Source organism: Hyla sarda, unplaced genomic scaffold, assembly GCF_029499605.1.
Source record: "Hyla sarda isolate aHylSar1 unplaced genomic scaffold, aHylSar1.hap1 scaffold_1079, whole genome shotgun sequence".
Lineage (NCBI taxonomy): Eukaryota > Metazoa > Chordata > Amphibia > Anura > Hylidae > Hyla > Hyla sarda.
Window position 1 is genome coordinate 86,363 of NW_026607699.1, and position 21,278 is coordinate 107,640.

A 21,278-nucleotide genomic window follows, 5' to 3' on the forward strand; every position below is an offset into this window, starting at 1 on the left:
CCTATATGGGGTATATAGCAGTAGTGTATGTCCTGTGCTCTTATATGGTTGTATATAGCAGTAGTATATGTCCTGTGCTCCTATATGGTGGTATATAGCAGTAGTCTATGTCCTCTGCTCCTATATGGGGGTATATAGCAGTAGTCTATGTCCTGTGCTCCTATATGGTGGTACATAGCAGTAGTCTATGTCCTGTGCTCCTATATGGTGGTATATAGCAGTAGTATATATCCTGTGCTCCTATATGGCAGTATATAGCAGTAGTATATGTCCTGTGCTCCTATATGGTGGTATATAGCAGTAGTATATATCCTGTGCTCCTATATGGTGGTATATAGCAGTAGTCTATGCCCTGTTCTCCTATATGGTGGTATATAGTAGTAGTATATGTCCTGTGCTCCTATATGGGGATATATAGCAGTAGTCCATGTCCTGTGCTCCTATATGGTGGTATATAGCAGTAGTATATGTCCTGTGCTCCTATATGGCGGTATATAGCAGTAGTATATGTCCTGTGCTCCTATATGGTGGTATATAGCAGTAGTATATATCCTGTGCTCCTATATGGTGGTATATAGCAGTAGTCTATGCCCTGTTCTCCTATATGGTGGTATATAGTAGTAGTATATGTTCTGTGCTCCTATATGGTGGTATATAGCAGTAGTCCATGTCCTGTGCTCCTATATGGTGGTATATAGCAGTAGTATATGTCCTGTGCTCCTATATGGCGGTATATAGCAGTAGTATATGTCCTGTGCTCCTATATGGTGGTATATAGCAGTAGTATATATCCTGTGCTCCTATATGGTGGTATATAGCAGTAGTCTATGCCCTGTTCTCCTATATGGTGGTATATAGTAATAGTATATATCCTGTGCTCCTATATGGTGATATATAGCAGTAGTCCATGTCCTGTGCTCCTATATGGTGGTATATAGCAGTAGTATATGTCCTGTGCTCCTATATGGGGTATATAGCAGTAGTATATGTCCTGTGCTCCTATATGGTGGTATATAGCAGTAGTATATGTCCTGTGCTCCTATATGGTGGTATATAGCAGTAGTATATGTCCTGTGCTCCTATATGGGGTATATAGCAGTAGTCCATGTTGTGTGCTCCTATATGGGGTATATAGCAGTAGTATATGTTCTGTGCTCCTATATGGTGGTATATAGCAGTAGTCTATGTCCTGTGCTCCTATATGGTGGTATATAGCAGTAGTATATGTCCTGTGCTCCTATATGGTGGTATATAGCAGTAGTCTATGTCCTGTGCTCCTATATGGTGGTATATAGCAGTAGTATATGTCCTGTGCTCCTATATGGTGGTATATAGCAGTAGTCTATGTCCTGTGCTCCTATATGGTGGTATATAGCAGTAGTCCATGTGGTGTGCTCCTATATGGTGGTATATAGCAGTAGTCTATGTCCTGTGCTCCTATATGGTGGTATATAGCAGTAGTATATGTCCTCTGCTCCTATATGGTGGTATATAGCAGTAGTATATGTCCTGTGCTCCTATATGGGGGTATATAGCAGTAGTATATATCCTGTGCTCCTATATGGTGGTATATAGCAGTAGTCTATGTCCTGTGCTCCTATATGGTGGTATATAGCAGTAGTATATGTCCTGTGCTCCTATATGGTGGTATATAGCAGTAGTATATGTCCTGTGCTCCTATATGGTGGTATATAGCAGTAGTGTATGTCCTGTGCTCCTATATGGTGGTATATAGCAGTAGTGTATGTCCTGTGCTCCTATATGGTGGTATATAGCAGTAGTCTATGTCCTGTGCTCCTATATGGGGGTATATAGCAGTAGTATATGTCCTGTGCTCCTATATGGTGGTATATAGCAGTAGTCTATGTCGTGTGCTCCTATATGGTGGTATATAGCAGTAGTCTATGCCCTGTTCTCCTATATGGTGGTATATAGTAGTAGTATATGTCCTGTGCTCCTATATGGTGAAATATAGCAGTAGTCCATGTCCTGTGCTCCTATATGGTGGTATATAGCAGTAGTCTATGTCCTGTGCTCCTATATGGCGGTATATAGCAGTAGTATATGTCCTGTGCTCCTATATGGTGGTATATAGCAGTAGTATATATCCTGTGCTCCTATATGGTGGTATATAGCAGTAGTATATGTCCTGTGCTCCTATATGGTGGTATATAGTAATAGTATATATCCTGTGCTCCTATATGGTGATATATAGCAGTAGTCCATGTCCTGTGCTCCTATATGGTGGTATATAGCAGTAGTATATGTCCTGTGCTCCTATATGGGGTATATAGCAGTAGTATATGTCCTGTGCTCCTATATGGTGGTATATAGCAGTAGTATATGTCCTGTGCTCCTATATGGTGGTATATAGCAGTAGTATATGTCCTGTGCTCCTATATGGGGTATATAGCAGTAGTCCATGTTGTGTGCTCCTATATGGGGTATATAGCAGTAGTATATGTTCTGTGCTCCTATATGGTGGTATATAGCAGTAGTCTATGTCCTGTGCTCCTATATGGTGGTATATAGCAGTAGTATATGTCCTGTGCTCCTATATGGTGGTATATAGCAGTAGTCTATGTCCTGTGCTCCTATATGGTGGTATATAGCAGTAGTATATGTCCTGTGCTCCTATATGGTGGTATATAGCAGTAGTCTATGTCCTGTGCTCCTATATGGTGGTATATAGCAGTAGTCCATGTGGTGTGCTCCTATATGGTGGTATATAGCAGTAGTCTATGTCCTGTGCTCCTATATGGTGGTATATAGCAGTAGTATATGTCCTCTGCTCCTATATGGTGGTATATAGCAGTAGTATATGTCCTGTGCTCCTATATGGGGGTATATAGCAGTAGTACATATCCTGTGCTCCTATATGGTGGTATATAGCAGTAGTCTATGTCCTGTGCTCCTATATGGTGGTAAATAGCAGTAGTATATGTCCTGTGCTCCTATATGGTGGTATATAGCAGTAGTGTATGTCCTGTGCTCCTATATGGTGGTATATAGCAGTAGTCTATGTCCTGTGCTCCTATATGGGGGTATATAGCAGTAGTATATGTCCTGTGCTCCTATATGGTGGTATATAGCAGTAGTCTATGTCCTGTGCTCCTATATGGGGTATATAGCAGTAGTATATATCCTGTGCTCCTATATGGGGTATATAGCAGTAGTATATATCCTGTGCTCCTATATGGTGGTATATAGCAGTAGTATATATCCTGTGCTCCTATATGGTGGTATATAGCAGTAGTCCATGTCCTGTGCTCCAATGTGGTGGTATATAGCAGTAGTATATGTCCTGTACTCCTATATGGTGGTATATAGCAGTAGTCTATGTCCTATGATCCTATATGGTGGTATATAGCAGTAGTCTATGTCCTGTGCTCCTATATGGTGGTATATAGCAGTAGTCCATGTCCTGTGCTCCTATGTGGTGGTATATAGCAGTAGTCTATGTCCTGTACTCCTATATGGTGGTATATAGCAGTAGTATATGTCCTGTGCTCCTATATGGTGGTATATAGCAGTCGTCTATGTCCTGTGCTCCTATATGGTGTTATATAGCAGTAGTATATATCCTGTGCTCCTATATGGTGGTATATAGCAGTAGTCTATGTCCTGTGCTCCTATATGGTGGTATATAGCAGTAGTATATATCCTGTGCTCCTATATGGTGGTATATAACAGTAGTATATGTCCTGTGCTCCTATATGGTGGTATATAGCAGTAGTCTATGTCCTGTGCTCCTATATGGTGGTATATAGCAGTAGTATATATCCTGTGCTCCTATATGGTGGTATATAGCAGTAGTCTATGTCCTGTGCTCCTATATGGTGGTATATAGCAGTAGTAATATATCCTGTGCTCCTATATGGTGGTATATAGCAGTAGTCTATGTCCTGTTCTCCTATATGGTGGTATATAGCAGTAGTCTATGTCCTGTGCTCCTATATGGTGGTATATAGCAGTAGTCTATGTCCTGTTCTCCTATATGGGGTATATAGCAGTAGTATATGTCCTGTGCTCCTATATGGTGGTATATAGCAGTAGTATATGTCCTGTACTCTTATATGGTTGTATATAGCAGTAGTAATATATCCTGTGCTCCTATATGGTGGTATATAGCAGTAGTATATGTCCTGTGCTCCTATATGGTGGTATATAGCAGTAGTCTATGTCCTGTTCTCCTATATGGGGTATATAGCAGTAGTGTATGTCCTGTACTCTTATATGGTGGTATATAGCAGTAGTATATGTCCTGTGCTCCTGTATGGTGGTATATAGCAGTAGTCTATGTCCTCTGCTCCTATATTGGGGTATATAGCAGTAGTCTATGTCCTGTGCTCCTATATGGTGGTATATAGCAGTAGTATATGTCCTGTGCTCCTATATGGTGGTATATAGCAGTAGTATATATCCTGTGCTCCTATATGGTGGTATATAGCAGTAGTCTATGCCCTGTTCTCCTATATGGTGGTATATAGTAGTAGTATATGTCCTGTGCTCCTATATGGTGATATATAGCAGTAGTCCATGTCCTGTGCTCCTATATGGTGGTATATAGCAGTAGTATATGTCCTGTGCTCCTATATGGCGGTATATAGCAGTAGTATATGTCCTGTGCTCCTATATGTTGGTATATAGCAGTAGTATATATCCTGTGCTCCTATATGGTGGTATATAGCAGTAGTCTATGCCCTGTTCTCCTATATGGTGGTATATAGCAGTAGTATATGTCCTGTGCTTCTATATGTTGGTATATAGCAGTAGTATATGTCCTGTGCTCCTATATGGTGGTATATAGCAGTAGTATATATCCTGTGCTCCTATATTGTGGTATACAGCAGTAGTCTATGCCCTGTTCTCCTATATGGTGGTATATAGTAGTAGTATATGTCCTGTGCTCCTATATGGTGATATATAGCAGTAGTCCATGTCCTGTGCTCCTATATGGTGGTATATAGCAGTAGTATATGTCCTGTGCTCCTATATGGTGGTATATAGCAGTAGTCTATGTTCTGTGCTCCTATATGGGGGTATATAGCAGTAGTATATGTCCTGTGCTCCTATATGGTGGTATATAGCAGTAGTATATGTCCTGTGCTCCTATATGGTGGTATATAGCAGTAGTATATGTCCTGTGCTCCTATATGGTGGTAAATAGCAGTAGTCTATGTCCTGTGCTCCTATATGGTGGTATATAGCAGTAGTATATGTCCTGTGCTCCTATATGGTGGTATATAGCAGTAGTCTATGTTCTGAGCTCCTATATGGTGGTATATAGCAGTAGTCTATGTCCTGTGCTCCTATATGGTGGTATATAGCAGTAGTCTATGTCCTGTGCTCCTATATGGTGGTATATAGCAGTAGTATATGTCCTGTGCTCCTATATGGTGGTATATAGCAGTAGTTTATGTCCTGTTCTCATATATGGTGGTATATAGCAGTAGTCTATGTCCTGTGCTCCTATATGGGGTATATAGCAGTAGTCCATGTTGTGTGCTCCTATATGGGGTATATAGCAGTAGTATATGTCCTGTGCTCCTATATGGTGGTATATAGCAGTAGTCTATGTCGTGTGCTCCTATATGGTGGTATATAGCAGTAGTCTATGTCCTGTGCTCCTATATGGTGGTATATAGCAGTAGTCTATGTCCTGTGCTCCTATATGGTGGTATATAGCAGTAGTCTATGCCCTGTTCTCCTATATGGTGGTATATAGCAGTAGTATATGTCCTGTGCTCCTATATGGTGGTATATAGCAATAGTCTATGTCCTGTGCTCCTATATGGTGGTATATAGCAGTAGTCTATGTCCTGTTCTCATATATGGTGGTATATAGCAGTAGTATATGACCTGTGCTCCTATATGGTGGTATATAGCAGTAGTATATGTCCTGTTCTCAGATATGGTGGTATATAGCAGTAGTATATGTCCTGTGCTCCTATATGGTGGTATATAACAGTAGTATATGTCCTGTGCTCCTATATGGTGGTATATAGCAGTAGTCTATGTCCTGTTCTCATATATGGTGGTATATAGCAGTAGTATATGACCTGTGCTCCTATATGGTGGTATATAGCAGTAGTATATGTCCTGTTCTCATATATGGTGGTATATAGCAGTAGTATATGACCTGTGCTCCTATATGGTGGTATATAGCAGTAGTATATGTCCTGTTCTCAGATATGGTGGTATATAGCAGTAGTATATGTCCTGTGCTCCTATATGGTGGTATATAGCAGTAGTATATGTCCTGTGCTCCTATATGGTGGTATATAACAGTAGTATATGTCCTGTGCTCCTATATGGTGGTATATAGTAGTAGTCTATGTCCTGTGCTCCTATATGGTGGTATATAGCAGTAGTATATGTCCTGTGCTCCTATATGGTGGTATATAGCAGTAGTCTATGTCCTGTGCTCCTATATGGTGGTATATAGCAGTAGTATATGTCCTGTGCTCCTATATGGTGGTATATAGCAGTAGTATATGTCCTGTGCTCCTATATGGTGGTATATAACAGTAGTATATGTCCTGTGCTCCTATATGGTGGTATATAGTAGTAGTCTATGTCCTGTGCTCCTATATGGTGGTATATAGCAGTAGTATATGTCCTGTGCTCCTATATGGTGGTATATAGCAGTAGTATATGTCCTGTGCTCCTATATGGTGGTATATAACAGTAGTATATGTCCTGTGCTCCTATATGGTGGTATATAGTAGTAGTATATGTCCTGTGCTCCTATATGGTGGTATATAGCAGTAGTCCATGTCCTGTGCTCCTATATGGTGGTATATAGCAGTAGTCTATGCCCTGTTCTCCTATATGGTGGTATATAGCAGTAGTATATGTCCTGTGCTCCTATATGGTGGTATATAGCAGTAGTATATGTCCTGTGCTCCTATATGGTGGTATATAGCAGTAGTATATGTCCTGTGCTCCTATATGGTGGTATATAGCAGTAGTATATGTCCTGTGCTCCTATATGGTGGTATATAGCAGTAGTATATGTCCTGTGCTCCTATATGGTGGTATATAGCAGTAGTCCATGTATTATACTGGGGACACCCCGGATGGGCCCAGTGGGTGAGGTATCGGTGATTTGGGTAAGTACCATGATTGTATACAGCTTGTCTGTGATCTCCAGTGAGTCGCCCCCTACAGACGCCTGATAAACACCAGATAAGGGGACAGAGGGGCCTTGGAGCTGCCAATCTCAGCACAGGAAAGACCCCCAGCACCCCCAATAGTATGAACATTCAGTGACACGCAGTGAATCCCCCTATACAGCTCTGCCTGTGTATCTGTACAATAGCCCAGGATGAACAGAACTATAGCTCCCCCAAGAGTAGAAAGAGTGAATTGTGAAAACAAATGGCAGCTAATATAAGTCCTGTGATGTCATCGGTAACCGTAGGGGTGCTCTGTGATGTCATCTGTAACCATATGGGGGCACTCTGTGATGTCATCACTAACCATATGGGGACGCTCTGTGATGTCATCACTAACCATATGGGGGCGCTCTGTGATGTCATCTTTAACCATCTGTGTGCGCTCTGTTATGTCACCGGTAACCATATGGGGGCGCTCTGTGATGTCATCGGTAACCGTAGGGGTGCTCTGTGATGTCATCTGTAACCATATGGGTGCGCTCTGTGATGTCATCTTTAACCATCTGGGTGCGCTCTGTTATGTCACCGGTAACCATATGGGGGCACTCTGTTATGTCACCGGTAACCATATGGGGGCACTCTGTTATGTCACCGGTAACCTTATAGGGGCACTCTGTGATTTAATCCGTAGCCATATTGGAGCGCTCTGTGATGTCATCACTAACCATATGGGGACGCTCTGTGATGTCATCACTAACCATATGGGGGCGCTCTGTGATGTAATCTGTAACCATATGGGGGCACTCTGTGATGTCATCACTAACCATATGGGGACGCTCTGTGATGTCATCACTAACCATATGGGGGCGCTCTGTGATGTCATCTGTAACCATATGGGGGCACTCTGGGATGCCATCACTAACCATATGGGGACGCTCTGGGATGTCATCACTAACCATATGGGGGCGCTCTGTTATGTCATCAGTAACCATATTGGGGGGTTCTGTTATGTCATCAGTAACCATATGGGGGCGCTTTGTTATGTCATTGGTAACCATACCGGGGCGCTCTGTGATGTCATCGGTAACCATACGGGGGCACTCTGTTATGTCATCAGTAACCATATGAGGGGCACTCTGTGATGTCATCAGTAACCATGTGGGGGCACTCTGTTATGTCATCGGTAACCATATGGGGGCACTCTGTGATATAATCAGTAACCATATGAGGGGCGCTCTGTGATGTCATCGGTAACCATATGGGGGCACTCTGTTATGTCATCAGTAACCATATGAGGGGCACTCTGTTATGTCATCGGTAACCATATGGGGGCACTCTGTGATATAATCAGTAACCATATGAGGGGCGCTCTGTGATGTCATCAGTAACCATATGGGGGCACTCTGTGATGTCATCAGTAACCATATGGGGGCGCTCTGTGATGTCATCAGTAACCATATGAGGGGCACTCTGTGATGTCATCAGTAACCATATGGGGGCACTCTGTGATATAATCAGTAACCATATGAGGGGCGCTCTGTGATGTCATCGGTAACCATATGGGGGCACTCTGTGATGTCATCAGTAACCGTATGAGGGGCACTCTGTGATGTCATCAGTAACCATATGGGGGCACTCTGTGATGTCATCAGTAACCGTATGAGGGGCACTCTGTGATGTCATCAGTAACCATATGAGGGGCACTCTGTGATATAATCAGTAACCATATGAGGGGCGCTCTGTGATGTCATCAGTAACCATATGGGGGCACTCTGTTATGTCATCGGTAACCATATGGGGGCACTCTATGATATCATCAGTAACCATATGAGGGGCACTCTGTGAGGTCATCAGTAACCATATGGGAGCGCTCTTTGTGATGTCATCAGTAACCATATGGGGGCACTCTGTGATATAATCAGTAACCATATGAGGGGCACTCTGTGATGTCATCAGTAACCATATGGGGGCACTCTATGATATCATCAGTAACCATATGGGGGGCGCTCTATGATATCATCAGTAACCATATGGGGGCACTCTGTGATGTCATCAGTAACCATATGGGGGCGCTCTCTGATGTCATCAGTAACCATATGAGAGGCACTCTGTGATGTCATCAGTAACCATATGAGGGGCGCTCTGTGATGTCATCAGTAACCATATGGGGGCACTCTATGATGTCATCAGTAACCATATGAGGGGCGCTCTTTGATATCATCAGTAACCATATGGGGGCGCTCTATGATATCATCAGTAACCATATGAGGGGCACTCTGTGATGTCATCAGTAACCATATGAGGGGCGCTCTGTGATGTCATCAGTAACCATATGGGGGTGCTCTGTGATGTCATCAGTAACCATATGAGGGGCGCTCTGTGATGTCATCAGTAACTATATGAGAGGCACTCTGTGATGTCATCAGTAACCATATGGGAGCGCTCTGTGATGTCATCAGTAACCATATGAGGGGCGCTCTGTGATGTCATCAGTAACCATATGAGGGGCGCTCTGTGATGTCATCAGTAACCATATGGGGGCACTCTGTGATGTCATCACTAACCATATGGGGGGCGCTCTGTGATGTCATCAGTAACCATATGAGGGGCACTCTGTGATGTCATCAGTAACCATATGAGGGGCGCTCTGTGATGTCATCATTGTGTCCACATCATGTTCTCACTACGATATGTTGAGAATCCCCAGGAATGATCAGCTGTTCAGGTCCAGAGAGACGCGACCTTCCAGCAGACGTCATCCTTACGTATCGTCTTCTTCTCTACAGCTCAGTGTGGATCATCCTGCGGCCCCGGATTCAAGACGCCTCTGGACGCCATGAAAGGTAAAGAGGTTACCAGCCCCCCTCATGTGTTATTAGAGGACGGGGACTTCTCTTCCATTGTGGAGACCGCTCACACACATGGGTGGTGGGGTGTCCTGTCCTTTTCTTCTTATGAGATTATGTGGTGTCCCAGTCTCCAGGAACAGGGGAGGGACCTATAGCACATGTTAGTCAGAGTCTAGCCTCACCCAATAACATCAGCAGCAGCTCTCACACCTTCATTGGCGTCTGCCTCCAATTACAATTTTTCAGGTAACAAGCGGCAGCCTTTCTGGTGTGTCCCACTACAGGAGTAGGACCAACATAAGTGAAGACTTTAGGGACATGAGCAAAGGTGACGGGCCCTCTAGCAAAGTAAGGACTAGGTTGGGGTATCCTCTGGGCTGGACTGTCCAAAGCAACAGATTAAGTTGGTGAGGGAGAGAGACTTTTCAAAGTTAACCACAGAACACTCCCCTGTGAAGACCCCTGAAGTATGCACTCACACTTGGATAGCCGCCAGGACAGAAGTTCAGCCAAGTCAAGTCAGTATAAAGCCAAGTCTCAAGTTGTAGTCTAAAGTCTCAAGTGTCAAATCTCATCCTGTAAATACAGTGTAGTACAGTCCAGAACCGCTGCACAATTCTGAGCCCAGTATGTACCACTAGGGATAGAAAACCAGTCCAATCAGGACAACTACAAGGTAAACAATCCCCAAGTCTATATTCTTCACATTCAGTGACATATTACCAGCTATCGCTACCTGACATGTCTAGAAGTGTAATATTTCCAATGTCATCACTGTCTTCCATTATATTGGATTCTGCAACATCAGTAAAGAACAAGCCATACATCCTTGCTTTTGAGGTATTTATTCCCGGGGCTTTGATACTGATCGCTACTTTATTTAAAGTGGTTAGTGGAAACTGTCAGGTAACTACAGGATTGTTACACTTCAGCCACCGGACACTACAACCCTCATCATCAATTACACATACTAACTACAGCCCTACTTCTGGGGTCACAAACCTGACATCTTACCAGCCAAGTGTCCAAATCTATTTCCCAAAATTTATGCCGGACCTGCTCACCACAATTTGCTCTTCTGTGCCCCTGATGTCCAGGTGCCCGGGAGGAGCTGATGTATGTGGTGTGTATCTATCGGAACACTGGGATTGACAAGCCGGACTACTTGGCCTCTGTGGATGTAAAGCCCGGATCTGCCACATACTCCCAGGTAATGGAACCACAGAGAACGATGCTACCAACCACTGTACGTAGATGTCACCATTACCAAGAGATTGTTCTAGGTCAGGTGGATGTGATCTTCAATCCATTGCTGACACTGATATCTGTAATCACTGGTTCTGTCTGCACCCGTAGGGTTAATTCTGCATAGCTCTGTTTTTTATGTTGGTTACTGGTACTCTGCCCTGAGCTGCTTGGTTGTGGTTGTGGTTTCCTCCCAGCCTATCTGTGCTCTGGTTTCTTCTGTCAGTCAGGATTCTCCTTTCACCTACACTCTCATATATAAGGAAGTCACTTTCTCTTGTGCTTTGCTTGTTAAAGTTACCTGTTGGCTGAAGCTAGCACCCCTATAGCTCTATTGTCTATTTTGGTACTCTGATCTTTTGGCATGGTTCTTGACATCTCTTTTGGTATTTTTATTGTTACTTTGCTATCTCTTGTTGCCGACTTTGGCTAAGACTGACTTTGTTTTGACTATGTGTTTGTCTTAGTGTGTCTCTGTTAGTTTGTGTACCTCCAGCTGTTCTCCAACTACTGTTTTGTAGTTTATTATTTTGACTCTGTCTGTCCCTGCACGTAGTAGGTAGGGAACGTTCTCATGGTTGTGGACCCGTTGTTTAGGATGGGTACACAAGTAGGCAGGGACAGAAGGTGTGAGCAAGATTGAGGCTTCACTCTATCCCTGCCCAACGTGACAATATGTAATGTTAGTTCTGTGGGTCAGTGTAGATTCCCTCAGGAGGCTGGCGGTCCTGTGGGCGCAGGTGATGACTCTTCCCGCTTATTCTAGGTCATTCACCGTCTGCCGATGCCCAATGTGAACGATGAGCTGCACCACTCGGGCTGGAACACCTGCAGCAGCTGCTTTGGGGACCCCTGTAAAGTGAGGAACAAGCTGATCCTGCCTTGTCTCACTTCCTCCCGGACCTATGTGGTGGATGTGGGAACTGACCCACGGGCCCCTCGCCTCCACAAGGTGGGTTTTCCTTGTGACATCACCCAGGACTGAGTCTTCATCCTCCTGTGTCATGGCGGCCATGTCTGATCCTTCTCTCTGCAGGTGGTGGAAGCTGAGGAGGTGCGGAAGAAGTGTGGTCTGGTGGATCTGCACTCCTCTCACTGCCTGGGCTCTGGGGAAATCATGATCAGTGCTCTGGGAGACCCTGAAGGAAATGGCAAAGGTGAGGGTGCCCCCTTATGATTGGATGATACAAAATCAGAAGAAATCCTGGAATCATCTGTCAAAACGCCAGGGAAGGTGCCCATACACTTCCAATAACTGTTGGTTGAATGACCAGTCAAAAGTTATCTCTCCCGACCTCCCCATAAACATATATGTCAGCAGGGCCAAACATTAATGTTTCCTCTATGGATAGGGGAGGGGTAAGCTGCAGCCACTCAGCTCTGGCATTATAACTCCCCTTCTGCTCCACATCTCAGGAGGCTTCGTCTTGCTGGATGGGGAGACATTTGAAGTAAAAGGGAACTGGGAAGTGGAAGGACAAGCAACACCGTTCGGCTACGACTTCTGGTATCAACCGCGGCACAACGTCATGATCAGCACCGAGTTTGGGGCTCCGAAAGCTTACCGTAACGGATTTAAGATGGAAGACGTAGCAGCAGGTAGGACGTAAAGACGGTCATTGCTTCCATCTTATAGATGTTCCTCCTCATTCTTCATGTCTGACCCTTGTGATCTTGGGGTGATAGGTGCACAGTCGGCTCCAGGCCTTATGCCGCTTCTGTTTTCCAGGACACTATGGCCGCCATATACACGTGTGGGACTGGACCAAGCACACCCGTATACAGAGCCTGGACCTGGGAGAGGACGGCAAAACCCCCACAGAAATCCGCTTCCTGCACAATCCAGACGCTCAGGAGGGCTTTGTTGGCTGCCCCCTCAGCAGCTCTGTTTTCCGATTCTTTAAGACAAAGGTGAGGCTGAGGGCAAAGGTGAGGCTGAGGGGAGGGGAGAGGGGGAGAGAGGAGGCTGAGGGGAGAGGAGAGAGAGGAGGCTGAGGGGAGAGGAGAGAGAGGAGGCTGAGGGGAGAGGGGAGGCTGAGGAGAGAGGGGAGGCTGAGGGGAGAGGAGAGAGAGGAGGCTGAGGGCAAAGGTGAGGCTGAGGGGAGGGTAGAGGGGGAGAGAGGAGGCTGAGGGGAGAGGAGAGGGGGAGAGGGGAGGCTGAGGGGAGAGGAGGCTGAGGGGAGAGGAGAGGGGGAGAGAGGAGGCTGAGGGGAGAGTAGAGGGGGAGAGAGGAGGCTGAGGGGAGAGGAGAGAGAGGAGGCTGAGGGGAGAGGGGAGGCTGAGGAGAGAGGGGAGGCTGAGAGGAGAGAGAGGAGGCTGAGGGGAGAGGGGAGGCTGAGGGGAGAGGGGAGGCTGAGGGGGAGAGGGGAGGCTGAGGGGAGAGGAGAGAGAGGAGGCTGAGGGGAGAGGGGAGGCTGAGGGGAGAGGAGGCTGAGGGGAGAGAGGAGGCTGAGGGGAGAGGAGAGAGAGGAGGCTGAGGGGAGAGGGGAGGCTGAGAGGGAGAGGGGAGGCTGAGGGGAGAGGAGAGAGAGGAGGCTGAGGGGAGAGGGGAGGCTGAGGGGAGAGGAGAGAGAGGAGGCTGAGGGGAGAGGGGAGGCTGAGGGGAGAGGAGAGAGAGGAGGCTGAGGGGAGAGGGGAGGCTGAGGGGAGAGGAGAGAGAGGAGGCTGAGGGGAGAGGGGAGGCTGAGGGGAGAGGAGAGCCTGGAAGGAGAGGTTAGGCTGAGGAGAAATAAGGAGGGCTATGTAGCATCTTGAGAAGATCCCTTAGACTTAGGGTAGGTCGCTGCTTCCCCATTACGGTCTGTGACTCTCCTGAGCGTCTCCTAGACACATAAGGTGAATATCCGCCCCTCAGGATGACGTCTTGTATTTTCCTTCCTCAGGATGGTAAATGGGCTGCGGAGAAGGTGATCCAGGTGCCAGCCAAGAAGGTCCAGGGATGGGCATTACCTGAGATGCCAGGTGAGTATTCTGTATGATGGCTGGGTACACCCCCTGTTATCATGTCCAGGATGCCCCACCCCCTCTTATCATGTCCAGGATGCCCCACCCCCTCTTATCATGTCCAGGATGCCCCACCCCCTCTTATGTCCAGGATACCCCACCCCCTCTTATCATGTCCAGGATGCCCCACCCCCTCTTATCATGTCCAGGATGCCCCACCCCCTCTTATGTCCAGGATACCCCACCCCCTCTTATCATGTCCAGGATGCCCCACCCCCCTCTTATCATGTCCAGGATGCCCCACCCCCTCTTATGTCCAGGATACCCCACCCCCTCTTATCATGTCCAGGTTACCCCACCCCCTCTTATCATGTCCAGGATACCCCACCCCCTCTTATCATGTCCAGGATGCCCCACCCTCTCTTATCATGTCCAGGATGCCCCACCCTCTCTTATCATGTCTAGATGCCACGCCCCCTCTTATCATGTCCAGGATGCCCCACCCCCTCTTATCATGTCCAGGATGCCCCACCCCCTCTTATCATGTCCAGGATTCCCCACCCCCTCTTATCATGTCCAGGATACCCCACCCCCTCTTATCATGTCCAGGATGCCCCACCCCCTCTTATCATGTCCAGAATGCCCCACCCCCTCTTATCATGTCCAGGATGCCCCACCCCCTCTTATCATGTCCAGGATGCCCCACCCTCTCTTATCATGTCCAGGATGCCCCACCCTCTCTCATCATGTCCAGGATGCCCCACCCCCTCTCATCATGTCCAGGATGCCCCACCCCCTCTCATCATGTCCAGGATGCCCCACCCCCTCTTATCATGTCCAGGATTCCCCACCCCCTCTTATCATGTCCAGGATGACCCACCCCCTCTTATCATGTCCAGGATACCCCACCCCCTCTTATCATGTCCAGGATGACCCACCCCCTCTTATCATGTCCAGGATACCCCACCCCCTCTTATCATGTCCAGGATGCCCCATCCCCTCTTATCATGTCCAGGATGCCCCACCCCCTCTTATCATGTCCAGGATGCCCCACCACCTCTTATCATGTCCAGGATGCCCCACCCCCTCTTATCATGTCCAGGATACCCCACCCCCTCTTATCATGTCCAGGATACCCCACCCCCTCTTATCATGTCCAGGATGCCCCACCCTCTCTTATCATGTCCAGGATTCCCCACCCCCTCTTATCATGTCCAGGATACCCCACCCCCTCTTATCATGTCCAGGATTCCCCACCCCCTCTTATCATGTCCAGGATGCCCCACCCTCTCTTATCATGTCCAGGATACCCCCCCCCCCTTATCATGTCCAGGATACCCCACCCCCTCTTATGTCCAGGATACCCCACCCCCTTTTATCATGTCCAGGATACCCCACCCCCTCTTATTATGTCCAGGATTCCCCACCCTCTCTTATCATGTCCAGGATGCCCCACCCTCTCTTATCATGTCCAGGATACCCCACCCCCTCTTATCATGTCCAGGATACCCCACCTCCTCTTATTATGTCCAGGATGCCCCACCCTCTCTTATCATGTCCAGGATGCCCCACCCTCTCTTATCATGTCCAGGATGCCCCACCCTCTCTTATCATGTCCAGGATGCCCCACCCTCTCTCATCATGTCCAGGATGCCCCACCCGCTCTTATCATGTCCAGGATGACCCACCCCCTCTTATCATGTCCAGGATTCCCCACCCCCTCTTATCATGTCCAGGATACCCCACCCCCTCTTATCATGTCCAGGATTCCCCACCCCCTCTTATCATGTCCAGGATGCCCCACCCTCTCTTATCATGTCCAGGATTCCCCACCCCCTCTTATCATGTCCAGGATACCCCACCCCCTCTTATCATGTCCAGGATTCCCCACCCCCTCTTATCATGTCCAGGATGCCCCACCCTCTCTTATCATGTCCAGGATGCCCCACCCTCTCTTATCATGTCCAGGATTCCCCACCCCCTCTTATCATGTCCAGGATACCCCACCCCCTCTTATCATGTCCAGGATTCCCCACCCCCTCTTATCATGTCCAGGATGCCCCACCCTCTCTTATCATGTCCAGGATACCCCCCCCCTTATCATGTCCAGGATACCCCACCCCCTCTTATGTCCAGGATACCCCACCCCCTCTTATCATGTCCAGGATACCCCACCCCCTCTTATTATGTCCAGGATTCCCCACCCTCTCTTATCATGTCCAGGATGCCCCACCCTCTCTTATCATGTCCAGGATACCCCACCCCCTCTTATCATGTCCAGGATACCCCACCTCCTCTTATTATGTCCAGGATGCCCCACCCTCTCTTATCATGTCCAGGATGCCCCACCCTCTCTTATCATGTCCAGGATACCCCACCCCCTCTTATCATGTCCAGGATACCCCACCCCCTCTTATTATGTCCAGGATGCCCCACCCTCTCTTATCATGTCCAGGATACCCCACCCCCTCTTATCATGTCCAGGATGCCCCACCCTTTTATAATGACCCACCTCCAGTGTAGCCGCGCCCCATTATGTGGTGGCGTTCCAGTTGACTCTCTTGCTGGATGCAGTGCTGCCCCAAGTAACCAATCAGGTGACTGGTAAATGACATTTGGATTATGCGGCAGCTCTTACATAATGATTTGGGGTGCATTAACCCTCTCTCTGCTGCCCCCCCCCCCCCCCCCACAGGTCTGATCACTGATATCCTGCTCTCACTGGATGACCGCTATCTGTACCTCAGTAACTGGCTGCACGGTGACCTCAGGCAGTATGACATCAAGGACACCAGTCACCCTAAGCTGGTGGGACAGGTAGGTGATGGGTGGAGACCCCAGAGCGCCCAGGGACAGCAGACACTGCTGCCTTTCCTGCAGCCATCCGAGAAGTAGTGGTCATGTGACCCCTCTGGAGAGTCCCTGATAGCGCTGCAGCCGCTCACCCTCCATGTTTTTTTCTGTCTGCAGATCTTTCTGGGGGGCAGCATTCTGAGCGGAGGTCCGGTGACTGTGCTGGAGGACAAAGAGCTGAAATGTCAGCCTGATCCAGTGACGGTAAAGGTAAGTTACCTGCAGACCCCCGACCTCTCTAATCACCACGGCAACCATCTATCATCTCCTCTTCTGTGTGTCTTATAGGGTCGGAGGGTCTCTGGGGGTCCTCAGATGTTCCAGCTCAGCCTAGACGGGAAGAGGATCTATGTGACTTCATCTCTGTTCAGCACCTGGGACAAACAGTTCTACCCTGACATAATCCGGTAAGAGATGCATGTGTCCGCTCCAGGTATATCTGCTCCAGGTATGTGCACTCCAGGTATGTGCATTCCAGGTATGTCCATTCCAGGTATGTGTGCTCCAGGTATGTCAGCTCAAGCTATGTCCGCTCCAGGTATGTCCCCTCCATGTATGTGAGCTCTAGGTATGTCCGCTCCAGGTATGTCCACTCCAGGTATGTCCGCTCCAGGTATATCCGCTCCAGGTATGTGAGCTCCAGGTATGTGGGCTCCAGGTATGTGGGCTCCAGGTATGTCCGCTCCAGGTATGTCCGCTCCAGGTATATCCGCTCCAGGTATGTGAGCTCCAGGTATGTGGGCTAGAGGTATGTCCGCTCCAGGTATGTCCGCTCCAGATATATCCGCTCCAGGTATGTGGGCTCCAGGTATATCAGCTCCAGGTATGTCCACTACAGGTATATCTGCTCCAGGTATGTGAGCTCCAGGTATGTCTGCTCCAGGTATGTCCGCTCCAGGTATGTCTGCTCCAGGTATATCTGCTCCAGGTATATCTGCTCAAGGTATGTGGGCTCCAGGTATGTCAGCTCCAGGTATGTCAGCTCCAGGTATATCTGCTCCAGGTATGTTCGCTCCAGGTGTATCTGCTCCAGGTATGTCCTCTCCAGGTATGTGGGCTCCAGGTATGTCCGCACCAGGTATGTCAGCTCCAGGTATGTCCGCTCCAGATCTGTCCGCTCCTGGTATGTCTGTTCCAGGTATGTCTGCTCCTGGTATGTCTGCTCCTGGTATGTTCGCTCCAGGTATGTCTGCTCCAGGTATGTCAGCTCCAGGTATGTCCGCTCCAGATCTGTCTGCTCCTGGTATGTCTGCTCCTGGTATGTCCGCTCCTGGTATGTCCGCTCCTGGTATGTCCGCTCCTGGTATGTCCGCTCCTGGTATGTTCGCTCCAGGTATGTGGACTCCAGGTATGTGGGCTCCAGGTCTGTCCACTCCAGGTATGTCAGCTCCAGGTATGTCCGCTCCAGATCTGTCCGCTCCTGGTATGTCTGCTCCAGGTATGTCTGCTCCAGGTATGTCTGCTCCAGGTATGTCTGCTCCTGGTATGTCCGCTCCTGGTATGTCCGCTCCAGGTATGTCTGCTCCTGGTATGTCCACTCCTGGTATGTCCGCTCCTGGTATGTCTGCTCCAGGTATGTCTGCTCCAGGTATGTCTGCTCCTGGTATGTCCACTCCTGGTATGTCTGCTCCAGGTATGTCTGCTCCTGGTATGTCCGCTCCTGGTATGTCCGCTCCTGGTATGTCTGCTTCAGGTATGTCTGCTCCTGGTATGTCCACTCCTGGTATGTCTGCTCCAGGTATGTCTGCTCCTGGTATGTCCGCTCCTGGTATGTTCGCTCCAGGTATGTCTGCTCCAGGTATGTCCGCTCCTGGTATGTTCGCTCCAGGTATGTGGGCTCCAGGTATGTGGGCTCCAGGTATGTGGGCTCCAGGTCTGTCCACTCCAGGTATGTCCGCTCCTGGCATGTCCTCTCCAGGCACAGGAACCAGCAGTGGCCTATGAGGGACCCCACAGTAGATTAGAAACAGACAACTGGAGGTGGATACTCCCATCGTAGACATGGTGAATGGTGATCTATGGATTCTCAGCACAAATACAAAAACTAATATCAGGTTCATATTGATCAATCTGTACAAGTCCTCTGGACACTTCACGCCCTCTGGACACTTCACACCCACCGGACACTTCACGCCCTCTGGACACTTCACACCCACCGGACACTTCACGCCCTCTGGACACTTCACACCCACTGGACACTTCACACCCTCTGGACACTTCACACCCACCGGACACTTCACACCCACCAGATTTAAGTGGGTCCCTAACTTATAAGGTCGGGAGCACATGGTAATGTCCACTTAGTGATCTGTTCACACTTGTGTGGGGCTCTCTGGCGGCCATTGTTGCTGTTGGGCTATGTCTGTGGGGTGGCGTGGCCCAGACTCGGGGGTCTGGGTCTGGCAGTAGAGGGGCTGTCAGACCACAGGTCGTTCTTCCTATGGACATAGGTGTTGTTGTGGTGGTCTCCATTTTAAGTTAGGGACCCCCTCAGATTAATGAATATATTTCCTAACTACCTGATGAGAGATCTGTGGAGCCATAGATCATGTAGATGTGCGGCCATGTCTGTTCTCCTAAGTTCTTGATACATAATGCACTGACTGCGGCCCACCCCACCCACATGGATTCTTTTCCTCTACGTGTTGATGATGTTTTGAAGACCCCATTATATACTGTATATTGTGCTGTGTCTGATCTGTGTCCCCTCCGTGTCTCCCCCACAGGGACGGCTCCGTCATGCTGCAGATTGATGTGGACACAGACAAGGGAGGCCTCCAGCTGAACCCCGACTTCATGGTGGATTTTGGGAAGGAGCCGGATGGTCCGGCCTTGGCTCATGAGTGTCGCTATCCAGGAGGTGATTGCAGCTCCGACATCTGGATATAGGGGGCGTCATCACCCCTACCCCCCCCCCCCCCCATACCCCACTGCTCTGAATGATTCCATCCCCCTTTACGCATACTACCTTCTAATGTGATTGTACTACTACTCCCAGCATGCTGCCTGCTGGTCTCATCGTCCGCTCGTCCTCACAGGTTATGAGCTTTCACTTACATTGATTATTGAGATTTCAGAATAAATTGTCCCATAACCGACCTGAATCCGGGTGGTAAAGATGGCGGCTGTGACGTGTCGGCTCCAGGGCTGCAGGTTTATAATCAGAAGATAATACAGATGTGGACATCGCTAGTCCCTCACATTAAAGGGGTACTCCAGGGAGCCTAACCCATAGCCCATCCTTTCCCTCTCACCAACCTATTTACTTGTCTAAATATCATTTATTAGATATATAGAGCAGTTTCCCCTCTTTTGTTGTCACTTATATCCAGGGAGTGGGGAAAAAATGTCATCCAGCCATCCACTGTGTCTCTGAAAGTACCCCCACCCTCCTGAGAGACACAGACCATGTGGTCTCTGCCCTGCACTGATGAGTCATGCTCCCTTCAGTGCTAGGAGGTGTGTGCAGCCTCAGCCAATCACACACTGTGTCTCTCTGCTCACAGAACAGGATGGTGGGAGCTGCTCTCAGAGAGGGAGATTGCCCGCAGTTAGAGCAGAACTGCAATGACTCCCTGATGAAGCGGCCTCTGGGTAAGCATGTGTGTATGTGTCTCTCCACAACAGGTTGCCTTGTTTTACTTTGTGGCGTCCATGCGGGGTTCCCTCAGTAGAGTTTTCTGTACTGAGGTATGTATCATAACCATAGCTGCTGTGGATTGACACATTCACCATATTGTTTGGTGTTACATGTTGCAGGTCCATTTCTCTTGTGCAGTATTATTTTTATATGTAATAAAGGGGTATTCCAGTGGAAAACAAATGTTTTCAAATCAACGAATGCCATAAAAATCTTAATCCTTCCAGTACTTATCAGCTGCTGTATGTTCCAGAGGAAGTTGTGTAGTTCTTTCCAGTCTGACCACAGTGCTCTCTGCTGCCATTTCTGTCCATGTCAGGAACTGTCCTCCTGCTCTGGACAGTTCCTGACATGGACAGAGGTGTCAGCAGAGAGCACTGTGATCAGACTAGAAAAAAACTACACAACTTCCTGTGGAGAATACAGCAGCTGATAAGTACTGGAAGGATTAAGATTTGTATATAGAAGTAATTTACAAATCTGTAGAACTTTCTGGCGTCTGTTGATTTGAAAGCACTTGTTTTCCCCTGCAGTACCCTTTAAGTCAGTGTTTCCAAACCAGGGTGCCTCCAGTTGTTGCAAAACTACAACTCCCAGAATGCCTGGACAGCCAAAGGCTGTCCAGGC

General features: G+C 48.1%; 1 protein-coding gene across 2 annotated transcripts in view; it reads left to right on the forward strand.

The window, feature by feature from the left end:
• LOC130300436 (methanethiol oxidase-like) overlaps window positions 1–20,896 on the forward strand; it is a 35,690-nt gene extending 14,794 nt beyond the window's left edge. The window contains exons 2-12 of one of the 2 annotated variants that reach the window (XM_056551538.1): window positions 9,908–9,964; window positions 11,068–11,180; window positions 11,982–12,167; window positions 12,252–12,372; window positions 12,632–12,814; window positions 12,945–13,126; window positions 14,098–14,176; window positions 16,854–16,975; window positions 17,129–17,221; window positions 17,300–17,418; window positions 19,738–20,896. In XM_056551538.1, the coding sequence (XP_056407513.1) occupies window positions 9,908–9,964; window positions 11,068–11,180; window positions 11,982–12,167; window positions 12,252–12,372; window positions 12,632–12,814; window positions 12,945–13,126; window positions 14,098–14,176; window positions 16,854–16,975; window positions 17,129–17,221; window positions 17,300–17,418; window positions 19,738–19,900 (1,418 nt within the window). In that variant the 3' untranslated portion in view covers window positions 19,901–20,896. Of the gene's footprint in view, window positions 1–9,907; window positions 9,965–11,067; window positions 11,181–11,981; window positions 12,168–12,251; window positions 12,373–12,631; window positions 12,815–12,944; window positions 13,127–14,097; window positions 14,177–16,853; window positions 16,976–17,128; window positions 17,222–17,299; window positions 17,445–17,804; window positions 17,827–19,737 lie in introns of those variants that run through there. The other variant, XM_056551539.1, reaches the window with a different exon arrangement.
• The last annotated feature ends 382 nt before the right edge of the window (window positions 20,897–21,278 follow it).